This window comes from Sphaeramia orbicularis, chromosome 4 (assembly GCF_902148855.1).
Source record: "Sphaeramia orbicularis chromosome 4, fSphaOr1.1, whole genome shotgun sequence".
NCBI lineage: Eukaryota > Metazoa > Chordata > Actinopteri > Kurtiformes > Apogonidae > Sphaeramia > Sphaeramia orbicularis.
Window position 1 is genome coordinate 45826161 of NC_043960.1, and position 19786 is coordinate 45845946.

Consider the following 19786-nt stretch of genomic DNA (forward strand, 5'->3'; position numbering starts at 1 on the left):
TGCAGATGTTCATTAAAGCTCAGACTAAAGTTGATTGTTATTATATCAAAAACAGAGAAAACTGAAGAAAAAGATACTTTTTCAGCAAATATATCATTAACTTTCATTTGTCAAACTCCATGGGTTTTACTGATGAATCAATGTTGTATAAGATGACGGTGTTTCCACATTCACTACGGAGCCTCTGAACATCCAAATGGGTCATATCTGATGACCATGAAAAGATGAAAAACTGCATTTTACTCCTATTATTTACATGTACTAATAGGATTAGTGGATCAACAGGTATTAAACATTTCAGATCAGTAGAGGCTTTTGGTCAGCGGTGGATGTTTGGGTATTTATGGGTGAAGGATGGAAGATTTTTTTAATGAATTTACAAAGAATGCACGCCTAGAAATTTGAGACCCTCAGACTTTTTCTTTTTTGAATTACTTCATTAAGTATACCCTGTGACAGCGGGTGGATATGCTGCTGCTGTCACTCAGAGTTTGACATGTGCGTTCATAGACGCTCCTCTTTCTCTGACCTCAGGCATCAACAAGGCATTTTCACCCACAGATCTGTCACTCACATGTTTTGTAGAATTCTCTGTAAACCCTTGAGATGGCTTTCCCCACAGGTCAGCTGCCACTTTCAGAGTCTCAAATCATTTTTCCTCCCATTCTGATGCACAGTTTGAATTCTCGGCAGATCACCTCGATTATGTCTGAATGCCTAAATGTGCTGAGTTGAGGCTGACAGTAAGTGTAAATTAATTGGGTAAAAGAGAAATTTCAAAGAGTTATGATATTAAGTTGTAGATGCCAGTGAGTTTTTTGGCACAGATATGCACTGAATTTTTTCACAGCCATGGGCCGAACGTGTCACTGTTAATGTAGGTGATCACTAGAAGGCATTGTGAGTCACTGTAGCTTTGAGTGCTGGTCTCTAGTACATTGACCACAGTGGCAGAAAAATGACCAGCTGACACAATTTTCAGTCTCCACTGGAAACAGCTGTAAAAGTAAAAAATGAAGTTTCATGCAAAAGTCCCATTTCTTCTCTGCTGGGGGGTTTGATCATGAAGCTTATTAAAGTGTGAAGTTGCTAGGTTATATCGTAATGTTTGCCTGATTTCTTTGTTTATCAGTGGTTCGGGATTAACTGTGACACTGGATGATTCCAAAATGGATCTTTATCACATGGATCAAGATTACTGTAACCAACCTTTGTCAAGCTCTACAATACAAACTTACAGACACAAATACCAGTTAAAATTTTACTGAACCAAAATGAAGCCTTATGGTAACTATGGAAGTGTAACTTGTACTCAGACAAACCGGTTTTCCGAGCCTTTTTTTGGCTGAAATAAATGCTGCATCCTCTGGACCAGGGATCAAGAAGTTGATTATCAGCAACATGTCCAGATACCATCAGGGTCTATAAGGTCTAGGGCTGTGTCAGAACAAAGGTCCAAGTACATTTGTCCTTCTGTGATGCATGAGTGACACTGATATATTCACTGAGATTTTGTGGAATATTATTAAAAGGATCAATAAATTTACAATAAACTGATACATTTCATGAATTAAAGTGTCAGATGGTGTTCAGTTGTATTGTTTTCAGTGTAAAACAGGTCAAAGATCATTATTAATCACTGTTTTCAGTTTTAGTTTTAATTTAACATTGCAATATTTTCTGATTTGATCTTTTTTCATCTTTCGTTCAACACTAATTTCTTTATGCCTGAGAATTTTTTGTTAACATGTTAACATCAAAGAAATCAAAACCAGCTTTGGCTTAGTGAGTTGCAGACCACAGATGGTTATTGTTCATTTTTGGCTTAAGTCGACTCCAAAATGAAACTAAGCCTGAGTCTGTTTTTTATCTGTTATAATGTCATCTTATTGGAATGGTAATTTTGTTTTTCTGACCAAATTCAACAATTGAACCACCATTTCAGGATAGAACTGATCTAAATCTTCTTGATGTTTATGAAACAGTTTCCTGATTAAATGAATCCAGTGTGACTGCGGTTTGTGTTAACTCTTTATTTGATATTTGAAGACACATTACAGTGCTAATACAAAAATATGGAAATCTGTTGCTTAAAAGAATCTCACCCCCAAAGTAGTTACAGATCACATGCACAAGGGTGCACATGCACAAATGCATGCACACACTCTGCAAATACATTTCAAAGCTGCCGAATAGTGGCTCATTCCTAGCAGGCTCTAATAGCAGGTAACAGTATCATAGTGATGGCTCATTTACATAATGTTTACTATAGTGGGAATAATACAGGATACATTATAGTAAAAAGAGTACATGATTTACATTCTGTCAACAACAGGAAATGCCTGTGCATTCTGTAGGCGCATAATCAGACCATGTGGTTGTAAGTGATAGATGACATCTGACAGCCATGCTCCTCACTCCCACTCATCTCTTCTTTTAAATCGTAGAAGGAGTCTACAAGCACAAAGATAAAGTTGAGCCTTTCTGTAAACTATTAGAGAAAGTTATTGAGCAAGAATGTTGCACAACTTTTTACCGTGCTGGTCCTTTGGTTCCTCCTATCCACGATCTTCATCTGGTCCTTGACCCACTTGTCTTCAGGATTGGCACAAATTGCCTTTTTTCTCTTTGTTGTAAACCTATAAATAACGACATTATTAACTCACATAAAGAGAGGGGTTTAAGATGAAATTTGGCCTAATCACATCCTCAGTAAAGAGGTTCTTTTGTCCTTAGTCTTTGCCATCATTTTTTTTTTTTTATTTCCGGAAGTTTTCAACAATGTAGCTACTACCTGGACAGGAAAAACAAAATTCACGAAAAAGTGCCAAAAGTGATAACAGTTATTACTCACACAACAGCTCTCATGTTGCAGTCACCATCTGTTTCCTGCATCCTGTATTCGACAATGTTTTTCTTTACACTTGTTTTCATGGTCTTAACGTAGCGGAGGCAGCAGTTGCCAAATGAGCCTGAGATAAGAGAGAGGGATGAGGATGAAGAAACATAATAAACATAAATTGCACTGACTTTGGAAGAAAGAGATGAAGCAATCTCTGACTTCCAAAGAGAGAACATTTTACGGTCAGGCTATTCTATGTTAAAGTAACCTCATGTTTTAACTGTATTAGTTAGTAAAGCCTCAGTGTTGACCTCAGTATTTCTTAAATCCTGTCTGCAGCCCTGATTACTGTACAATAATACCTAACTTGTTGTTTGGATTTGCTAATGGGATTGTTACCCTCCATCTGTATGGGAAGGGAGACTTTTTCTGTAGCTCAATCCTGTTGACGTAAAAATAGTTTCATGAATAATTGTTGAAAACTCCAGTAAAGCCGGGTTACACACAGGGGCGCCACTGGGGATATACATGCAGACGTTCATGCAGAGCCTGTGTTCATTCCCAAGATGACACATGTTGGGTCATGACCCCTTGGCATTTTTAACACACTGGATACTCCCCTAGCATCAATTTCTGACATGCAGGATACCCCGCTGGGGTCCTACGAAGGACAAAATTTATGACATTGTGGTGAGGTTGTTCAGTAGCAAAAAGCATGTTCTTTTCTTCTGTCGAATTTAGATACTTCCCCTAAACTTTTTCCATAACCTTAACCCAAAACATTTTTTCTGATCTTAACAAAGGTGTTTTTGTACCTAAACCCAACCAAACCACAACCATGGTATCATCTGCATGTCTTTCACACCACCCTGTATGTTGAAAAGTGGTGCCTTATAAGTGGCGCCTCCGTGTTGAAGAGTGATGTCCTGACAGAGTATGTGATGATCTGGGAGGGAGACACTCAGCAGTTTGCTGATTTGTTGCAAAACAGAAATGAACTGAAGGCTTTGACAGTTTAAGTATAAATATAAATGAGAGGAAAATTCTTTTAGCAACACTGAAAAACTTAAAATAAAAATGACTTGAAAATAAACTGAATTTCAGCATTCAATACAGACTGTGTGCTGTTTTTGTTTCATGTTATGAAACATGGTATGGTTCAGTGGCTAGTGCTGTTGCCTCACAGCAAGAGGGTCCTGAGTTCAATTCCAACACCAGGAACCTTTCTGCGTGGAGTCTGCATGTTCTCCCCATGTTTGTGTGGGTTCTCTCCAGGCCATATTAATCCTTTCCTTTTACAGTGTTTTTTAACTGAATCTTTTTAGTTTTTTCCTCTAATGTCCATCTGTATTTACAGACATAAATTCTGAAACTTTATGTTACATTTATTTCAGTGGTTAGTGAAAGTCATTTGATTGCAAATGTTGACATTATGCATTAACACATTGGAGTGGTTTATAATAATAAGCCTAGTCAAATGACACACTGAGGTTAACTGTTGAGTAATTACAAAAAGATGGGATGTACTACCAACATAAAAGACATATGGATTATATAATACATCCCACAACCACAAACACACTGCACTGGGTGAAAATGAGAGGCACATATTCTTCATTGTCATAATGTACTCACTAGAATCATGTTTTTTATTTAGGTACAGGAAGGAAAATCCAAGAAAAATGTTTTGCCAAAACTCTCATTCTCTCATGTAATGTGCAACAAATTAAGATTTAGTTTTACTGTATCAAAGCTTTTCACTTACCTTGTGCCACACTCAGGTACAAGCAGGTAAAGAGAAGGAGAACAAACAGAACTTGAAACCTCATGGTTCTTTCTTTTTGCTGTTGTTCCTGATGAATCGCTGCACAGAAACAAAGTGATTGACTCAACGAGGGGAGCTAAACAGAAATCTGGGAGCAGACTGTCCCACCCCCTAGTGCCTTGCATATTCTGACAAAAACATTCCCAAACTCAGCTCTGTCTGAGCTGTTGTGAAACAAAATGTCTACCCTGTGAGACCCCTGATTTAACACACTTAGGGTCTGTTTTACAGCTGTCTGCAGCTGTTTCTCCCAGTGGTTTTTACAGAAACCCAAAGTGTTTGTAGTAAATCTTGACTGGATTCTTGCCTGCATTTATCTTTTCCATCTTATAAAAATCAGGAACATACTTACGAAATCAGGATGTCAAAAGTACAGGACAACGTAATGGACTTGTTTCATGCATGCAGAGAAACGTACCTGTTCACATTGAGTATTTCACAAAATATCCTGAGAGAAAAGCCTTGTGTCCTGCCTAACACTAAATGCCTCTGTCTTCTTATAGTGCATGCATGAAATGTGCCCACCCCTGTCTCAAACCCCGTCCTTTACCACACCTACTCCATCATTTCAACACTTGAACTTTTATGACAGTTGGCCACGGTTGTAATTTGAGCACCGAAGCCTTCAAGACATTTTCCTCAAAATGAATGATTAATGTTGAAGAATGAAAACCATACCACCCATGTCACACTGGATGGAACTTCTACCAATTACGGTAAATTGCACCTTTCTATTTGAACACATCGAAACATGTTAATAAATTTGTTGCATTTTATAACCCTCACATTGGCTTTGGCAGCACGGTGCAATGATCTGTGTGTTACAATGCAATGGCCGAATGCTGTCATCAGCTTTGTCAACATTCTTAAGTTATACAGTCATACCTGGGTTTAATTTTGACAGCAGGTGGTAAGTTAGCTAACCTGTCTCACGATGGTCTAATCCCAGTTCACGTTCCCTATTAGTTAAGTAACAGTGGCCACCACATGATTATACACCAATGAAAACATCACTATGAGTATTATATTCCATTTACACAGTTAGATTCTCCTAAATCTTATACAATGGACTTTAAATGAATACCATGAAGAGAATAAGATAAGATAAGATAAGATAAGATAAGATAAGATAAGATAAGATAAGATAAGATAAGATAAGATAAGATAAGATAAGATAAGACAAAGTAAGGTAAGGTAAGGTAAGGTAAGGTAAGGTAAGATAAGGTAAGGTAAAGTAAGGTAAGATAAGGTAAGATAAGATAAGATAAGATAAGATAAGATAAGATAAGATAAGATAAGATAAGATAAGATAAGATAAGATAAGATAAGACAAGACATGTTAAAGGGGGAGCAGAAGGAGGTAGGGTCAGTGCAAGCATAACAAACCGCCAAACTCTCTGCATGAACTAACGGTGACCCAGTCCAGTGTTTATTTTTTCACTAATCCTTTTAGAGTGGACTGTTTTCCAATCTGGAGGACCTATGGACAAACAAGGAAATACTAAATAAGAAGAGGTTTCCCTTGTGCATTGTGCAATGAACATACATACAGTTTATTTTCCTTACAAAGGTGAAGCTTGATAGCTTAGTTCATTCCCTCTGGTGTACAGAGTTATAACATCCCCGCAAAGATTTGATTGTTTCCAAATGTCAGTGTTTCCTTGAAGCGATGGTGAAAACTGAGCACTGACACATGGCTACAGTAAGTAATGCCAAAAACTCATACAAATTCAGACGTACATATGTAAAATACACAGCTTAGCCAAAATTGCCCCACACTAGTATTTTTGCAACGTGTTTAGCTTTGATTACAAGCACACATTAGCCATGTCATCGTGTGTTAACCTTATGCAATGTCACGTCACTTATTACTGTCCTTAGTTTATTAAATTTTAGTCATGATGTGTTGTATTGATGACAGCAGACCTGAATAGCTGCTTAACAGTGGAGTCCCTATATGTCTTCACAGAAATGTCACACAAATTCAGTTATTACTACGGACGCTTTTGGGAAATTTGCGATACAGTGTGTGTGTGTGTGTGTGTGTGTGTGTGTGTGTATACATACATACATACATACATACATATATATATATGTGTGTGTGTGTGTGTGTGTGTGTGTGTGTATATGTGTATATATGTATATATGTGTGTGTGTGTGTGTGTGTGTGTGTATATATATATATATATATATATATATATATATATATATATATATATATATATATATATATATATATATATATATATATATATATATATATATATATATAATGGATTAGCATACACCCACAGACCCTTACTGTAGGCACTAGGCATGATGGGTAATCACTTCATCTGCCTCTCTTCTCACCCTCTTTGCACTTAAACAAAGAGAAAAAAATTGGTGTTGTCATTATTTATAGGTTATTATGTTATTAATTTCGTGGTTCAGCCCATTTGAGAACAACCTGGGCTGAATGTGGCTCCTGAAAGAAATTGCGTTTGACATCCCTGATCTAGACATATGTACTAGTAGAAACTTATGAATTACTGCTGGCTAGAGCAACATTATTTAGTATTGTAGCTGATTAAAACAGAGGGATTTCTAGGCATCATTATTACCTTTATTGGATTACAGTAATCTACTCTCCATGAATGTACCTGAACAGTGGATCCTGTTTTAAGGGTTCAACCATTATGTTTTTATACTGGTTATACTGTATAAATCACGTACACCGCTATACTCTGCCAGCCTTTGCTAAGTATGTTTCGATGTCCACAGACCCACACATTGATTGGCTTTTATTGAAAACTGTCACCTTGGACGGCTGCAATGTTATTGTTGTACATATGTGTGTAAAAACAAACATGACTTGTGCACTCAAAACTTTGCACAAATTTGGTCTCTAGAGTTAGAACAGTTATGTAAAAAAAAAAAAGAAACCTTTTCAGTACAATGTTTCTTCTTCATGGTAACAATGTCTATGTTGCTTTCTTGGTCAGGTTATTCTCGGAAATATACATATATAAATTTGAATCCCTGTTTTATTCTTCTTCTACAGTCGAGACATTGGGTCTGTTTGAGGCTTAGAAAATTCCTCTAATGACTTTCTGAGCAATGAATGCACTTGGTAGATTTAGAGCCACCTGGTGGGTTAGGAATGCAAATGCATGGACAGGGTTCTTACTCAAACAGCAAACAACATGCGACTCTGCAATGACAAATTCTTCCATGCTGAGCACATATACATAACTTTGTGTTGTTTTTTAAAGACATCTCCAGAACAAAGAGGACCAGAGTAAGAACAAACCCTGTGTGGTTGTCTATAAATGTAAAGGGACACATCCATCACAAATCCACAAGCAGACCCCGCTGTGAAATGCAACAAATACCAACAAAGGGGAACAGCCTTATGCATACTTTTGTACCTTTAGCTTTTCTTTAGATGAGTAATTGGTAGTTTTGACGTTCAAAAAATAGCTCCAACTGTCGACAGCAGGGGGCAGCACTGGACCGGACTGCACCCACGCCACTCCACTCTAAAACACCAGATTCTCTGAGAAATGTGTGAAATCTATTGTTTATATTACATCTGTATCTTGGCATCATGACGTTTTCTCCCTCAAACAAAAATTCAGTTGGTCACCATAACACTTGTAACCTTCTTGTGCAACAATAGCTAAGAGTTTAGATTAATGCTCTCTTGGAGGTTGTAGCCTCCACTACAACCTCCAGATGTTTTCCTCCTGTTTTCTGGTGTCCATAGCTGCACTAGATGTCTATTTAGAATTGTTCAAACAAGATCAGAACAGGAAATAGTGGATAACTGATCTGAACAACAAAAAGCAAACTTTACTCCTCAGTACAGACCTTAATCTGTGAAGATAAGGCTACCAACTGGTGGAGGCACGGTTCACCCTGGACATGCTGTCAGGTCATCCTAGGTCTGACAAATACAGAGAGAGAGAGAGAGAGAGAGAGAGAGAGAGAGAGAGAGAGAGACTTTATTAATCCTGAGGGAAATTCCAGTATTCAGCAGCTTTACATACAGCACAAGAAGACAAAAAACAGATGGACCAAAATGCACCACAACAGTGGGTTAGTGGCCAAGTTGACATTAAGGTCAGTATATATACTCAAAAAGACATCTGCTAAAGAACTAAAGAAATACCTCTAAAAGAGCTTCCTGTACAATACTGTAAATAACGACTTCTGGTTGTATTTACACATTTCAGGGCAGTGATATTAAGTGAAACAGTGATCTAAAGTGAATCAGTGATTTAAGTGTAACAGTTATTTAAGTGATCTACGGTGGTTCTAAAAGTAGGTGTAGTCCAACTACATAAGGTACTTGGATATTTTAAAGTCTCTTCGTATCAGTCCTGATGTGGTCATATCTGAGACTGAGACTGAGACCCCCCCTGACCACTCAGTGATGAGTTGTACAGTCTGATGGCCAGGGGGTTGAAAGAGTTCCTGAGCCTGTTTGTGGAGCAGGTCAGAGACAGTAACCTGAAGCTGAACACACTCCTCTGTCTAATCACTGTCCTGTGCAGAGGATGCTGAGGGTTGTCCAGGATGGACAGAATCTTCTCCAGGGTCCTTCTTTCTGCTGCTGACACCAGGGAGACTAGCTCTGTTCCCACCACTGAGCCAGCTCTCCTCACCAGTCTCTCCAGTCGTGCAGCGTCCGTTTTTTTTAATGCTGCCTCCCCAACAGACAACAGCATAAAAGAGGACACTGGACACGATCGACTGGTAAAACATCAGCAGCAGTTTCTTGCAGATGTTGAAGGACCCCAGTCTCCTCAGGAAGTACAGGCGACTCTGTCCTTTCATGTAGATGCTGTCTGTGTTATGTGACCAGTCCAGTTTATTGTTCAACTGCAGTCCCAGGTACTTGTAGAACCATCCTTTACTCTGCACCTTAGACTGATCAGTTTATTTTTCAGGGAGCATGTGTTTGGACGGTGGGAGGAAGCTGGTGTTTGGTTAATCCTAACCTTCCACACACAAAGGCCCTACTCCGGACTTCATGCGGTGCCAGTGCTAACCACTGCATTGCCCATAAAGTTGGACTAATTTTGTTTTCAGGCACATTCTTCTTTTTATTCTTATTTCTACACATCAGTCATCACCATTGACCAGGAGTAATGATTACATACCAAGTCCCAGTTAGACTTTAGATTCACTTCAGATTATTACTTGTCTTTCAGTTCCTTGCATTTTCCATCCATCCCTTTTCTGAACCTCTTTGTCTGCAATGGGGAAACAATGACAGAAAAAGATAGGCTATTTTATCTCAAAGGACTTCTTGGTAAATAAAGGTTAAATAAATAAAATGAGCACGTATATAAATACATTTTGATAATAATAATAATTTGTAGTGGTAGGGTAAGACTTAGTTTCCATCTGTGCCTTTGTTGTTCACAGTCTGGTTTCATCACAGGACGGTCTCACTGCATTAATGTGAAGCATTACACTGCCATCTAGTGACGGGGTGTGGAGTGGCAGCCACACAGAAATCCGCTCCTGGATCCACCTCAGTGTTTGGTGACTGTGAATGAATGAAGAAACCATCATGCTGCTCCCAAAGTAAAGGAAACTCACTTCAAAATCGCATGGCGAATTTACCCTGCTAGTGATTTTTTGCACAAAAGATTTAATTTTGATGTGGATCCCTGTGTTTTTTTGTTCCTCTGAAGCCGAAACCATTAAACATTTATTTTTTAATTGTTCACACAGCATTTCACTCTGGGCTGATATTCACAGTTGGTTGTCCTTAAAAATTGCAAATATTCCGTCTTCTTCTTTATGTGATATTATTTATTTTATGCATTCATTAGAAGTTAACATCAAACATATTGTTGACCTTATTATTATTTGGGGTAAATTTCATATTCATCGTTGCAAATGGAAAAACACAAACCCCTCCTTTAATTTGTTTATATGTGATTTAATCAAATATTACAGACCTCTACAGTACATTGTAAATATGTCCAAAAAAGCCAGAAAACTTTATTCTAGTTTATCTAAGTCCTTGCTGTTTTAATTGTATCTCGCCTTGGTCCTTTGTGCTCTATTGTCCAGTCAGATTTATTTTTTTATTTATTTTTCTTTCTGTTTCTCTATTTTCATTACACTTCAAATATCTTAATATTTTTGTTTATTTTGATTCAGATATTTGCAATAGTTCTGTTTCACCATTCCTCCATGTCTCCCAATGTATTTCTGTTTTACTCTTCTGTAACATTTTCCCATTCTTAATACGTAAATTTGCTCTGTGCCAACGACAGTAATTTAAAAACAAAACAAAACAAAACAGGTGAGACCACATCCTGACCGGGTTTTCCGGGTCACTCTGTGACACCTCGGTGTGGGCGTGGCCGACCGGCTTTCCTCGATAACAGCCACTAAACAGCCGTCAACCAGTCTCGTCAGTTTTCACTGACTGCAAGTCATCCTGACTCTAGTATTTTACTAAGAGCTGTGGGGCTGTAGTTTAGTCCCTAACCTGAACCCTAACCTCAACCATAACCCTTTACCTTTGACAAACATCCAGAAGCTTCAGAGCGCGTGCTGAGGAAGGAGCGGATCGACACATTTCACACTGAATAGCAACTTGATGCTAGCAGAAGAGACGCACATGGATCCTCAAAACACCGACCTGAGCGCTAATGCAAAGATGTTCAACCAGGCAAAGACCCTCAGACTCCACACCGGGAATTTAGTCAACCGCAGCCGCCTGAAACGGAAATGTCCGAGCTCCCCCAGCGAGGAGGTGAGAAGGAACAACTTGATACGGACCAAACACTCCGCACTTTTACCTACATGTTAGTTAGCACCTGCTGTAGTGGGCTCATTAGCTTGATGTTAGCCCGCAAGTAAACGACTGGTTACCTGAATTATTATTAACTAGTTGACGACAGCAGCATGAACGCATCACCTACAGTTTTACTGTTTATAAGTTTATAACAAAAGAAATAACATTCATGGTAGGAAGTACTGTAGTACAGTTCCTACAGACTTAACCCATGTGCAGTATTGAACCAAACTGAGTAACAGTAGTAATTTGGACCAGAGGTTGGTTAACTCTGGGTGAAGGGGTTAGTCTAACCCTGTGGCTCCCAACCTTTTTTTGGCGTGTGACCCTATTTTAACATCACAAATTTCTGACGACTCCAGACGTTCAAAACAGAGACTTTTTTTTTGCTAAAATTAATTTGTTTTTGATCATGTAATAGTTTGCTATACTATGTTGCAAATAAACGTTAATTTTAGATGACATTTAGTCTATATAATGTATATTATTTTGGACGGAGGCAGAAAAGCCAGGTGTAGATTACTGCACAAAGTGAGAATTTTATTTTCCTTGGTCAGGATATGTACAGTCGGTCCACTTTGTATTTACAAGGCTGACAATTAATACTGAACAAACAAGAACTCAAACTATGAATTAAGAAAGAGCTGCAGCATCTGAAACTGACCACAATCAACATTTGAAAGATAAACAGCACCACAGTGCTTCAGTTTCAGCTTCAGAGTTCGTCATGTCTTTTATGTATTGGGATTGTCTCTCTCAACTCACCACATGATTTTTATTAGAAAGTTTTTTATTTTTATCAATTACTAGAAGTTTCAGGTGACCCCACGGTTGAAAAACACTGGTCTAACCCTAACCCTGAGCCAACACAGTACTGATTATCTAAAATTCTGTGGTTTAATATGACCTTAAACAACCTAAAAATGTGTCAAAAACTACAGCAAATCTAATCTGTTGAACAGTTGCATTTCTGATTTTCAGGGTATGTCAAATACTCTCCCCTTCTGCTCATATACTGTAAGTGCGTCATTGTGATCACTATTTGAAACCTCATGCCATTGTTTATATCTCAGGACTTGATGTCGGTCAGTAGTAGTGACGAATATGACCAGCAAAAAACTGTAACCCTCAACCTCAAACACCTCAAATATTTTTATCACAAGTTTGAGTTGAAATTTTGTAGATTGTTGGAACTGTTTCCTAGTCTCATAGATGGATAATATAACTGAAAGTGTTTGTGTTAAATATTTCAGCTTCAAGACTGCATTAAAGCCACGCTGACTGACTGGTTTTCCCTGCCTAAGCCAACATCAGAGGTGAGGAAGATATTTTGATATTCTTCAGTTCTGTTTAGCATAGTGAGCCACCAAACTGTGCAGATGTATTCCAGTTGTGCTGAACAGTAAAAAGAAATAAATAGTGGAATTTGTATTAACTGCTTAGATGAGCAGCATGTAAATGAGTTTGACAGTAACGTGGTGTTTTCAGGTTGGGGTGTAGGATTCCAGGGCTTGGACAGATAAAGTAAACGTAGTGATAGACATCAAACGAAGCCTGGGGCCGTACTGAAAAGGAGCTGTCATGATGAATGTTCATGCAGTGCTGGCTGCCAAAGGCGCCATTGGGAATATCAGTCTGTCTATGGGTGGGGGTGATGGTGCAAAAACTTTATAGATTTTTCCTAGAGATGTTGTTCTCTAAGTAAGCTAAAACCTGGGAAAAGATTTTAACAATTGTCTTCAGTTTTATTCTGAGTAACATGCTTTGGTGCATTAAAATCAAACCAAATGCTGCACTTTTCACATTGAACACGCTGCTGCCCTCCCGATGGTTGTTTTGCTAACATCAGCTAATCTGCTTCAAGCTTTTATCTCCACACCCACTGGGTTCAAATGGGGATGGGGGACATTGAAAATTATCCGAAAGGGTCCTAAATACATGCAAATTGAAGGCTCATGACACACTAATCTTGCAGAGAAATGTCAAAGAACATGATAGATGGGTTACAGCTTCAGGCCTTTACTAATGGAGAAACAGGCAGATTTTTTTTGCTGTGTTAATTACAGTCAGATTACTTAAATCTGAGGAATGTTTTTTCTGTTCTGCAGGACTTTGCAGATACGCTGGACTGTTCCATTCCACAGGCAACAGATGCCATTACTCCTGAAGAGCGGGAAGAGCTGAAGGTTTCAGGTAAGTGTTGGTTGTGTACCCTGAAACAGAATATTAAATTCATAACTTGGCACATTTAAAGATCCAGTGTGTAAATTTAAGGTGATTGAGGAGGATCTATTTGCAGAAAATCCTTGTGACCCTCTTCAGTATTAAGTGGTTTGGAAAATGAATTTGTAAATATGATATCCAGAATTATGTTGTCATTAGTGTATGCAAATTGACTTCTTGATATTTGTCCTTTTTTATGGTGGTGGCATCTGTAAGGTGCATCACAGGAACTTTGTTTTCAGTGTTGATATCCTCTGAACTGAAGATCCTGTATCAGACAAAACAAAACATTGCACACTGAATCTTTAAGGAAGGGCTAAGTATTGAGATTGGCTGTTTAGTGAGAGATAATGAATGAATTATGACTTTATTTGTATTAAATTTTTGGATTTAGTTTTGTGATGATTTCCTTTATGAAGTGCTGATTTACATGAATATGTGTGTCAGAAAAAGGGGATTGGTGAAGAGAACAGGTTTTAGAATAACTAAGCCACTGTAAAGCATGTTAATCAGTTGCAAAATGGCAAAAGTTCACATTCTGTGTTTAACCTTCTTTTCTCTGTCTTTTTAAAGCCAAACTGTTTCTCTGTGAGCCGGCTCAGTCTTCTATCAGAGAGGCAGTGGAGATGGGTGAGCTTTTAATCTCTTGTGTAAAATCTTCAATATGACTTAAAAATGAAGCTAAATTGTCTGCCATCTGTAGCCTGTCAGACACTTGCAGTGTCCCAGCTGGACTCTGTTATCATAGCGCCACCTGGACCCCCGGAGGGCGACAGTCAGACACTGGCCCACCTTCAGCCGGCCTGGGAGGAGCTGGAGGCTCTGGTCAGGTGCCAGCAGATCGCAGCCATCGGTACTTCTGACCTGGACAAAGATCTGCTGGAACAGCTTTACAACTGGGCACAGGTGGGTGTGAATGTTTATGTTGATATTTTTAATGGGGATTTATTAAGTGAAAACTTTGTCCAGTGAGCCACTGAGTTTCTTATTCTTTTGCCTATAGTATAATGAATATTATAGTATTTTTAACATTTTGAGGCTTTCATGGCACATATATAGAGCTTAGAGCTTAGAGTCTGGTTTTGACCAACTCTCTATGTAAAGCGTCATGAGATAACTTTTGTTATGATTTGGTGCTATATAAATAAAATTTGATTTGATTTATATACTATAGTGTTCATCATATATGTATCATGAAGAAGTACACCCTGGAAATATCACCAGTTCATCACAGGGCTATGCAAAATGTGAACAAATGCATCTTATGCAAATGACGAAAAAAGTAAGCAAATTTGAAATGGTGATGCCATCAACTTAAACACTGCTGCCTTTTCAAAACATACTCTCAGTTGTCTATAATGGCGCCACGTCCTTTCATGGGTGGGTTTTTACTGTATTGATAATGACGCAACAGTGAGTTGTGGGTAATTAACATAACACTGTTTTCTCTGCATAAAATGAAGCCAAACTCCCACCATCACAGGATCAGCCTCTGATTAGTACAGATTCTAGGATTTGCATCCACCTGCACATCTGACAGATCCTGGACTGTGCAGTCATTCCAGCTGTATATGTATTTATCTATAGAGGGTATGCACATGATGTCACCGCTAGCAGAAGTCACTGCGGTTACGCCCACTGAGTGGCAGAAAGAGAGAATAGAGTAGCAGCAGTGGCTTCAATACCATCCAAACTTAAGAACAACATTTAATTTAAAAAAAAAATGGGGCAGAGCTGTTGTGTGATTGATTGTATGAACAGGTTTGAAAAGCAGCCGGAGCTATCGTTTTACAGGCACCGATAGACAAAGAAAAGAGAAGCAGATGGATCCACAAATCCAGGAAACCAAACCTAGATTTGTGGATCCTGTTTGGTGTCAGCTAACATTAATTTATGCTGTATTTTTGGGCAAAATCATACCTTAAATGACGTATTGTTTTGGCTAATGTTACTTCTTATTAAAGCTCTTGGTTTCATGATCAGATCTTTCATGGTTTTTGTCTTCATTTTGTGATTATGAACCTTGTGTTCCTACATGATTAGTAAACTAACTGAAACTGAGGCTAACCTAGTTTTTCAAATACGGGGGAACTGGAGAATAAAGCTACGACAGCGTATTAGGGCCACATGAGAAAATAAAAACACTTGTCACTATGAGTATAAAATCATAAAATATCGATATAAACCCCATAATTTTATGATAATAAAGTCGAAGTTATAAAAAAAAAAACCTCATAAAATGTCATTTGTTTATGAGATTAAAGTCATCATATTCCGACAATAAAACCATAATATTACAAGAATACTGTTGTAATTTAAAAACAGGTGGGAAAAATATCATAATTTACAAGAATAAAGTCGTACTCTGCTCGTACAAAGCAGTAGTATGTGTGTTATATAAAGTACTTGATCTGAACAAGACTCAGTAAATCTCCTCAGTACCAGTAGATCATGCATATATTCACTGGGGTCAGTACACGGTCTAATGTAAATGCACTTTGGATCAGCTGGTTCTGGGCCCTAGTTTTGGACCCTGGTTGTCAGTCATGGTGAAACCATGTATATTTGTTTCAGGTAAAATAGCGATAATCCCCTACACCCTGGATGTCCAGATACGCGATTTTGGGCCACATGTCAGTGTTTGTAGACCACTTGTTCTTTGGTAGCTCGTATTGGATCCATGTCCAGTCCAATTGTCCTTAATTTAATTTCATATTTCACATTTTCCCAGTCCCACTGTGTTTACTGCTATACTCCATCATGTTGAGCAGGTTGGTTTTTGCCACTCACTCTGACTTAGAGGGGCGTGGCCCAGGGGGAAGTGACATATGTGCATACCCTCTATATGATGTAATTTGGTGTGTACTCAAGCTTTGTCTGGTCTCTGAGCAGGTGAAACCTAGCAGTAACCAGGTTAACTTGGCCTCCTGCTGTGTGATGCCCCCTGATCTGACGGCCTTCGCTAAGGACTTTGACATCCAGCTACTCACACACAACGACCCCAAAGGTGAAAATCAGACGATGGACATTTTCTACAAGTCTAAGGCCCTGTTCAGACCCAGTATTACCAGTTGTTCTGGTTATTCAATCAAATGTGGACAGCTGGAATGAAAAGTTCTAACATACCCAGGATGCATTCTTATCTAATCAGTCAGGATGTATTTGAGGAGTCTGACATGCATTTGTCCACATTCGTTTGGCAGTCTGAACAGGGATGGATTTAAAGACTCCCTCCTCAGCCGATGTGCTCTGACTACAGACCCAAGTGTATCATATTGGAGTGTTTTTAAACACCACAAAAAGTCCACAATGATGAATAATGAGCTTTTATGTATAGTGTTGCCTGAATTCACTTGAATGACACTCCACCTCCACCACTTTTATAACCCAGTAGAAATTCATAAACAGAGATCAGTTATTTTAAAATTCTTCAACATCATATTGATATTGACTGTGCATTGACTGATTCATGGCATCAGCGTTTGCATTAAGTAAAACACTACAGCCTTTTCAACTTAAACATAGAACACATGTTCATTTCAACACCAGATCTGAATAGAAGCACTCAGACCTGGTCACTTTAGGTCATTTATCTTAGGACGCATATCAATGCAAGGTCTGAACAGGGCTTAAATGGCTGATCCAGTACAATCAAGTTTCTCAAGGCCAAATCACTCATGGAAGATAAACAAATAACTTCCTGAATCCCCATATGTATATTGTGCCAAGCTTTGATAAACTTGTTCTGACAGATACCTCCAGTCTTTTATTCCTCCTCTCATACTCTGTTAGTTTTTATTGTGTAGTGAAGTGTTTATTGGTAAGTAGGTGTGTACCTTCAGCCAATAACCTAGAATCAACTGAACTAATGTGGACGAGACAGAAAAAAGCCAAAGACACCCCTTTTCATGTGTCTCCTCATTGGGTAGCTCTTCTCATTTACTGTAAAGTTCTGTCTGAGACAAACCTCTGGGCAAGGCAAAGCCTTGATTGATAAATCTGATTGACTTTGCCTTCTAACATAGTACATTTAATGACATAATTCCAATTGAGTAAAGAAACTGTAGACTGGTACTGTATTCAGTAACCACATTAACTCCAAATACACTATTTACATCAGGTTAAACAACATTTTCTGTAAACTGTGTGTGTTCTCACTGTACTTCATAATTTTATGTATTACTACATAAATCCTTTTTGTCCGTTTGTCTCCATCTTCAGAGCTCATGTCAGCAGCTGCATTCCAGGAGGCACTGCAGGAGGGAACGCAGGACCTCAACATGGCCAACTGGAGGCTGGAGTGGGTCCTGCGCTACTCCATTATTGTTAAAAGCAGGGGCATCATCAAGGCCAAGGGCTACCTGGTGAGTGCCAGGAAGGTGAGCCCTTAGCATGGCCCACAAGTGACCAAGACTGAGGGATGAAGCCATTTTTCTCCTTTATTCTTTCATACACAAACATGCAAAGTAACACCTCTGAATACCACCAATCATCACGAGCCATGGAGTCATTTCCTCCTCCAGATCCTGTTGCCTCTTGATCATCTATGATTCCTTGAGTTTGTCAGATGCAGGTGTTCATTGCCATCATCTCATTGTGATCAGAAGTAAGAGATGAACACAGACGATGGACTGAGAATGAAGGTGGGAGACAGACAGCAGCTATGACCAGTACATTAAAATTTCAGCCATTTATCAGCACAGTGGGGGCTGTTTAAATGGTGGAAAGTGTTGGCTGCTAAGCTTCGATAACCTTGTTCTGTTGTGAAGTGCCTCTTATCTTTTATTCCACCTCTCATACCTGCTTTGTTTTTACTTCAACTGTGTGAATCAAGCTTTAAGTATAGAACCCTCAATGAAAAGATTACAAACGGGTAAAGAAGACTGTAATACATGTGTTGATTTTAATACCAATTGATTACAGACATTTTAATGAGGTAATGGAGACAAATATTGTACAAAAGAAGTCAGATTTTTATTCTTGTAATTCAAGTTTCCTGTGTGTAACACAATTTGCATTCCTCAGCTGAGTAAAAAGCACCATTTTAAGTCCATTATAAATGTATATTTTAAGATGCAGATTGGATTAGACCTAACTGAAAACTAACAGTGTGTCATGTTTTATAAACCATGCTCTATTTGATGATGCATGGAAATGTTTACCCACCTCATGCAAATGAGATTAATTTGAGGGATGAGAGTCAGTAATATTGTGACAGTCACATGCACAGTAGGCTGATGTCCTACATGCATTATTATAGCACTGGAAACTCCATGTTATGAAGATGTGGAAACAAATATTTATGTGTATCATGGCTGTTTTTCCCAGACAGGGTCCAGTAAATCGAATGAAGCAGCTTCTCCATTGTACTGTAAACATGTTTAATGTTGTCATGTCTGTATATCATGAACTGGCTTTATTAAAGATACTAAACTTTCAGTTTTGTCTGCACTTGTGTTTGGTATGTAGAAGAATGAGGAGGCAATGGTCATTTTGTGAAAAATGGGGGAAATAAGCTGTGGTGAATGGTTTGATAAGTGATTTTTCAAGAACATACAGTACCTAATAAGATAACAGAATTAAAAAAAAAAAAAAAAAAACTGTTTAGATCACACGTATGCACAGCCTGGCCAAAGAACTCCCATGCACAATATTTCTATTGACTCCCATTAGCTGATTACAGGACGCATGTACTATGGCATTGTTTATGCCATACAATGATCAAGTCACAATACATGTTAACATCTATTTCTATCCAGACTTTGTGGCCAGCATCTTGTATTATCCATCCCATACCAAACAGTGGCTCTGAAAGCCAATCCATGTGTGATTGGGGTCTCATTCTCATTCACTGTTTTACAAGCCTGATGAACCCAATGAACCCTGGCATGGTGCAATCTATTCTCTCTATCAAACTAAGATACTCCCTTCATCAGTTAAAGAACTGGTTACAGCATTAAGAAACTGAAGACTTTTTGTGTACGAATTAATACGTACCCGTAACTTGTTTTTTTTGTTTGTTTTTTTTCCTATGTGCAGGGTTGCTAAAGTTTTGCCACACAGTACTACAGAGTTATCAAAGTATTGTTGA

At 38.4% G+C, this 19786-nt stretch overlaps 2 protein-coding genes across 3 annotated transcripts; one reads left to right on the forward strand and one right to left on the reverse strand.

Moving 5' to 3' along the window:
- Window positions 1-2013: 2013 nt before the first annotated feature.
- On the reverse strand, window positions 2014-5221 carry LOC115418626 (C-C motif chemokine 25-like). 2 transcript variants are annotated; one of them, XM_030133153.1, is made up of 5 exons: window positions 5086-5221; window positions 4608-4706; window positions 2855-2972; window positions 2537-2639; window positions 2014-2454 (listed from the first exon to the last, which is right to left on the reverse strand). In XM_030133153.1, exons 2-5 carry the CDS (start codon window positions 4669-4671, stop codon window positions 2437-2439), a joined length of 303 nt encoding a protein of 100 aa, XP_029989013.1. In that variant the 5' UTR covers window positions 4672-4706; window positions 5086-5221; the 3' UTR covers window positions 2014-2436. The 2 variants fall into 2 exon arrangements, with proteins under 2 accessions (XP_029989013.1, XP_029989014.1); XM_030133154.1 differs by having other exon boundaries at window positions 4608-4708; window positions 5090-5138.
- Window positions 5222-11049: 5828 nt separating this feature from the next.
- Window positions 11050-19134, forward strand: gclm (glutamate-cysteine ligase, modifier subunit). Its single transcript, XM_030133150.1, has 7 exons — window positions 11050-11430; window positions 12726-12788; window positions 13581-13665; window positions 14269-14325; window positions 14399-14601; window positions 16588-16702; window positions 17917-19134. The coding sequence occupies exons 1-7, from the start codon at window positions 11275-11277 to the stop codon at window positions 18084-18086; spliced, it is 849 nt and encodes a 282-aa protein (XP_029989010.1). The 5' UTR covers window positions 11050-11274; the 3' UTR covers window positions 18087-19134.
- Window positions 19135-19786: the final 652 nt, after the last annotated feature.

Excerpts from the sequence above, each read along its gene's own strand:
- LOC115418626 (XM_030133153.1), bottom strand. The coding sequence starts at position 4,671 with ATGAGGTTTCAAGTTCTGTTTGTTCTCCTTCTCTTTACCTGCTTGTAC. Across the intron at positions 2,973-4,607 it reads GTACCTGAGTGTGGCACAAG|GCTCATTTGGCAACTGCTGC; the intron begins GTAAGTGAAAAG and ends CTCTTATCTCAG. Across the intron at positions 2,640-2,854 it reads TGCAACATGAGAGCTGTTGT|GTTTACAACAAAGAGAAAAA; the intron begins GTGAGTAATAAC and ends CGTTATTTATAG.
- gclm (XM_030133150.1), top strand. The coding sequence starts at position 11,275 with ATGCTAGCAGAAGAGACGCACATGGATCCTCAAAACACCGACCTGAGC. Across the intron at positions 11,431-12,725 it reads CGAGCTCCCCCAGCGAGGAG|CTTCAAGACTGCATTAAAGC; the intron begins GTGAGAAGGAAC and ends TAAATATTTCAG. Across the intron at positions 12,789-13,580 it reads TGCCTAAGCCAACATCAGAG|GACTTTGCAGATACGCTGGA; the intron begins GTGAGGAAGATA and ends TCTGTTCTGCAG.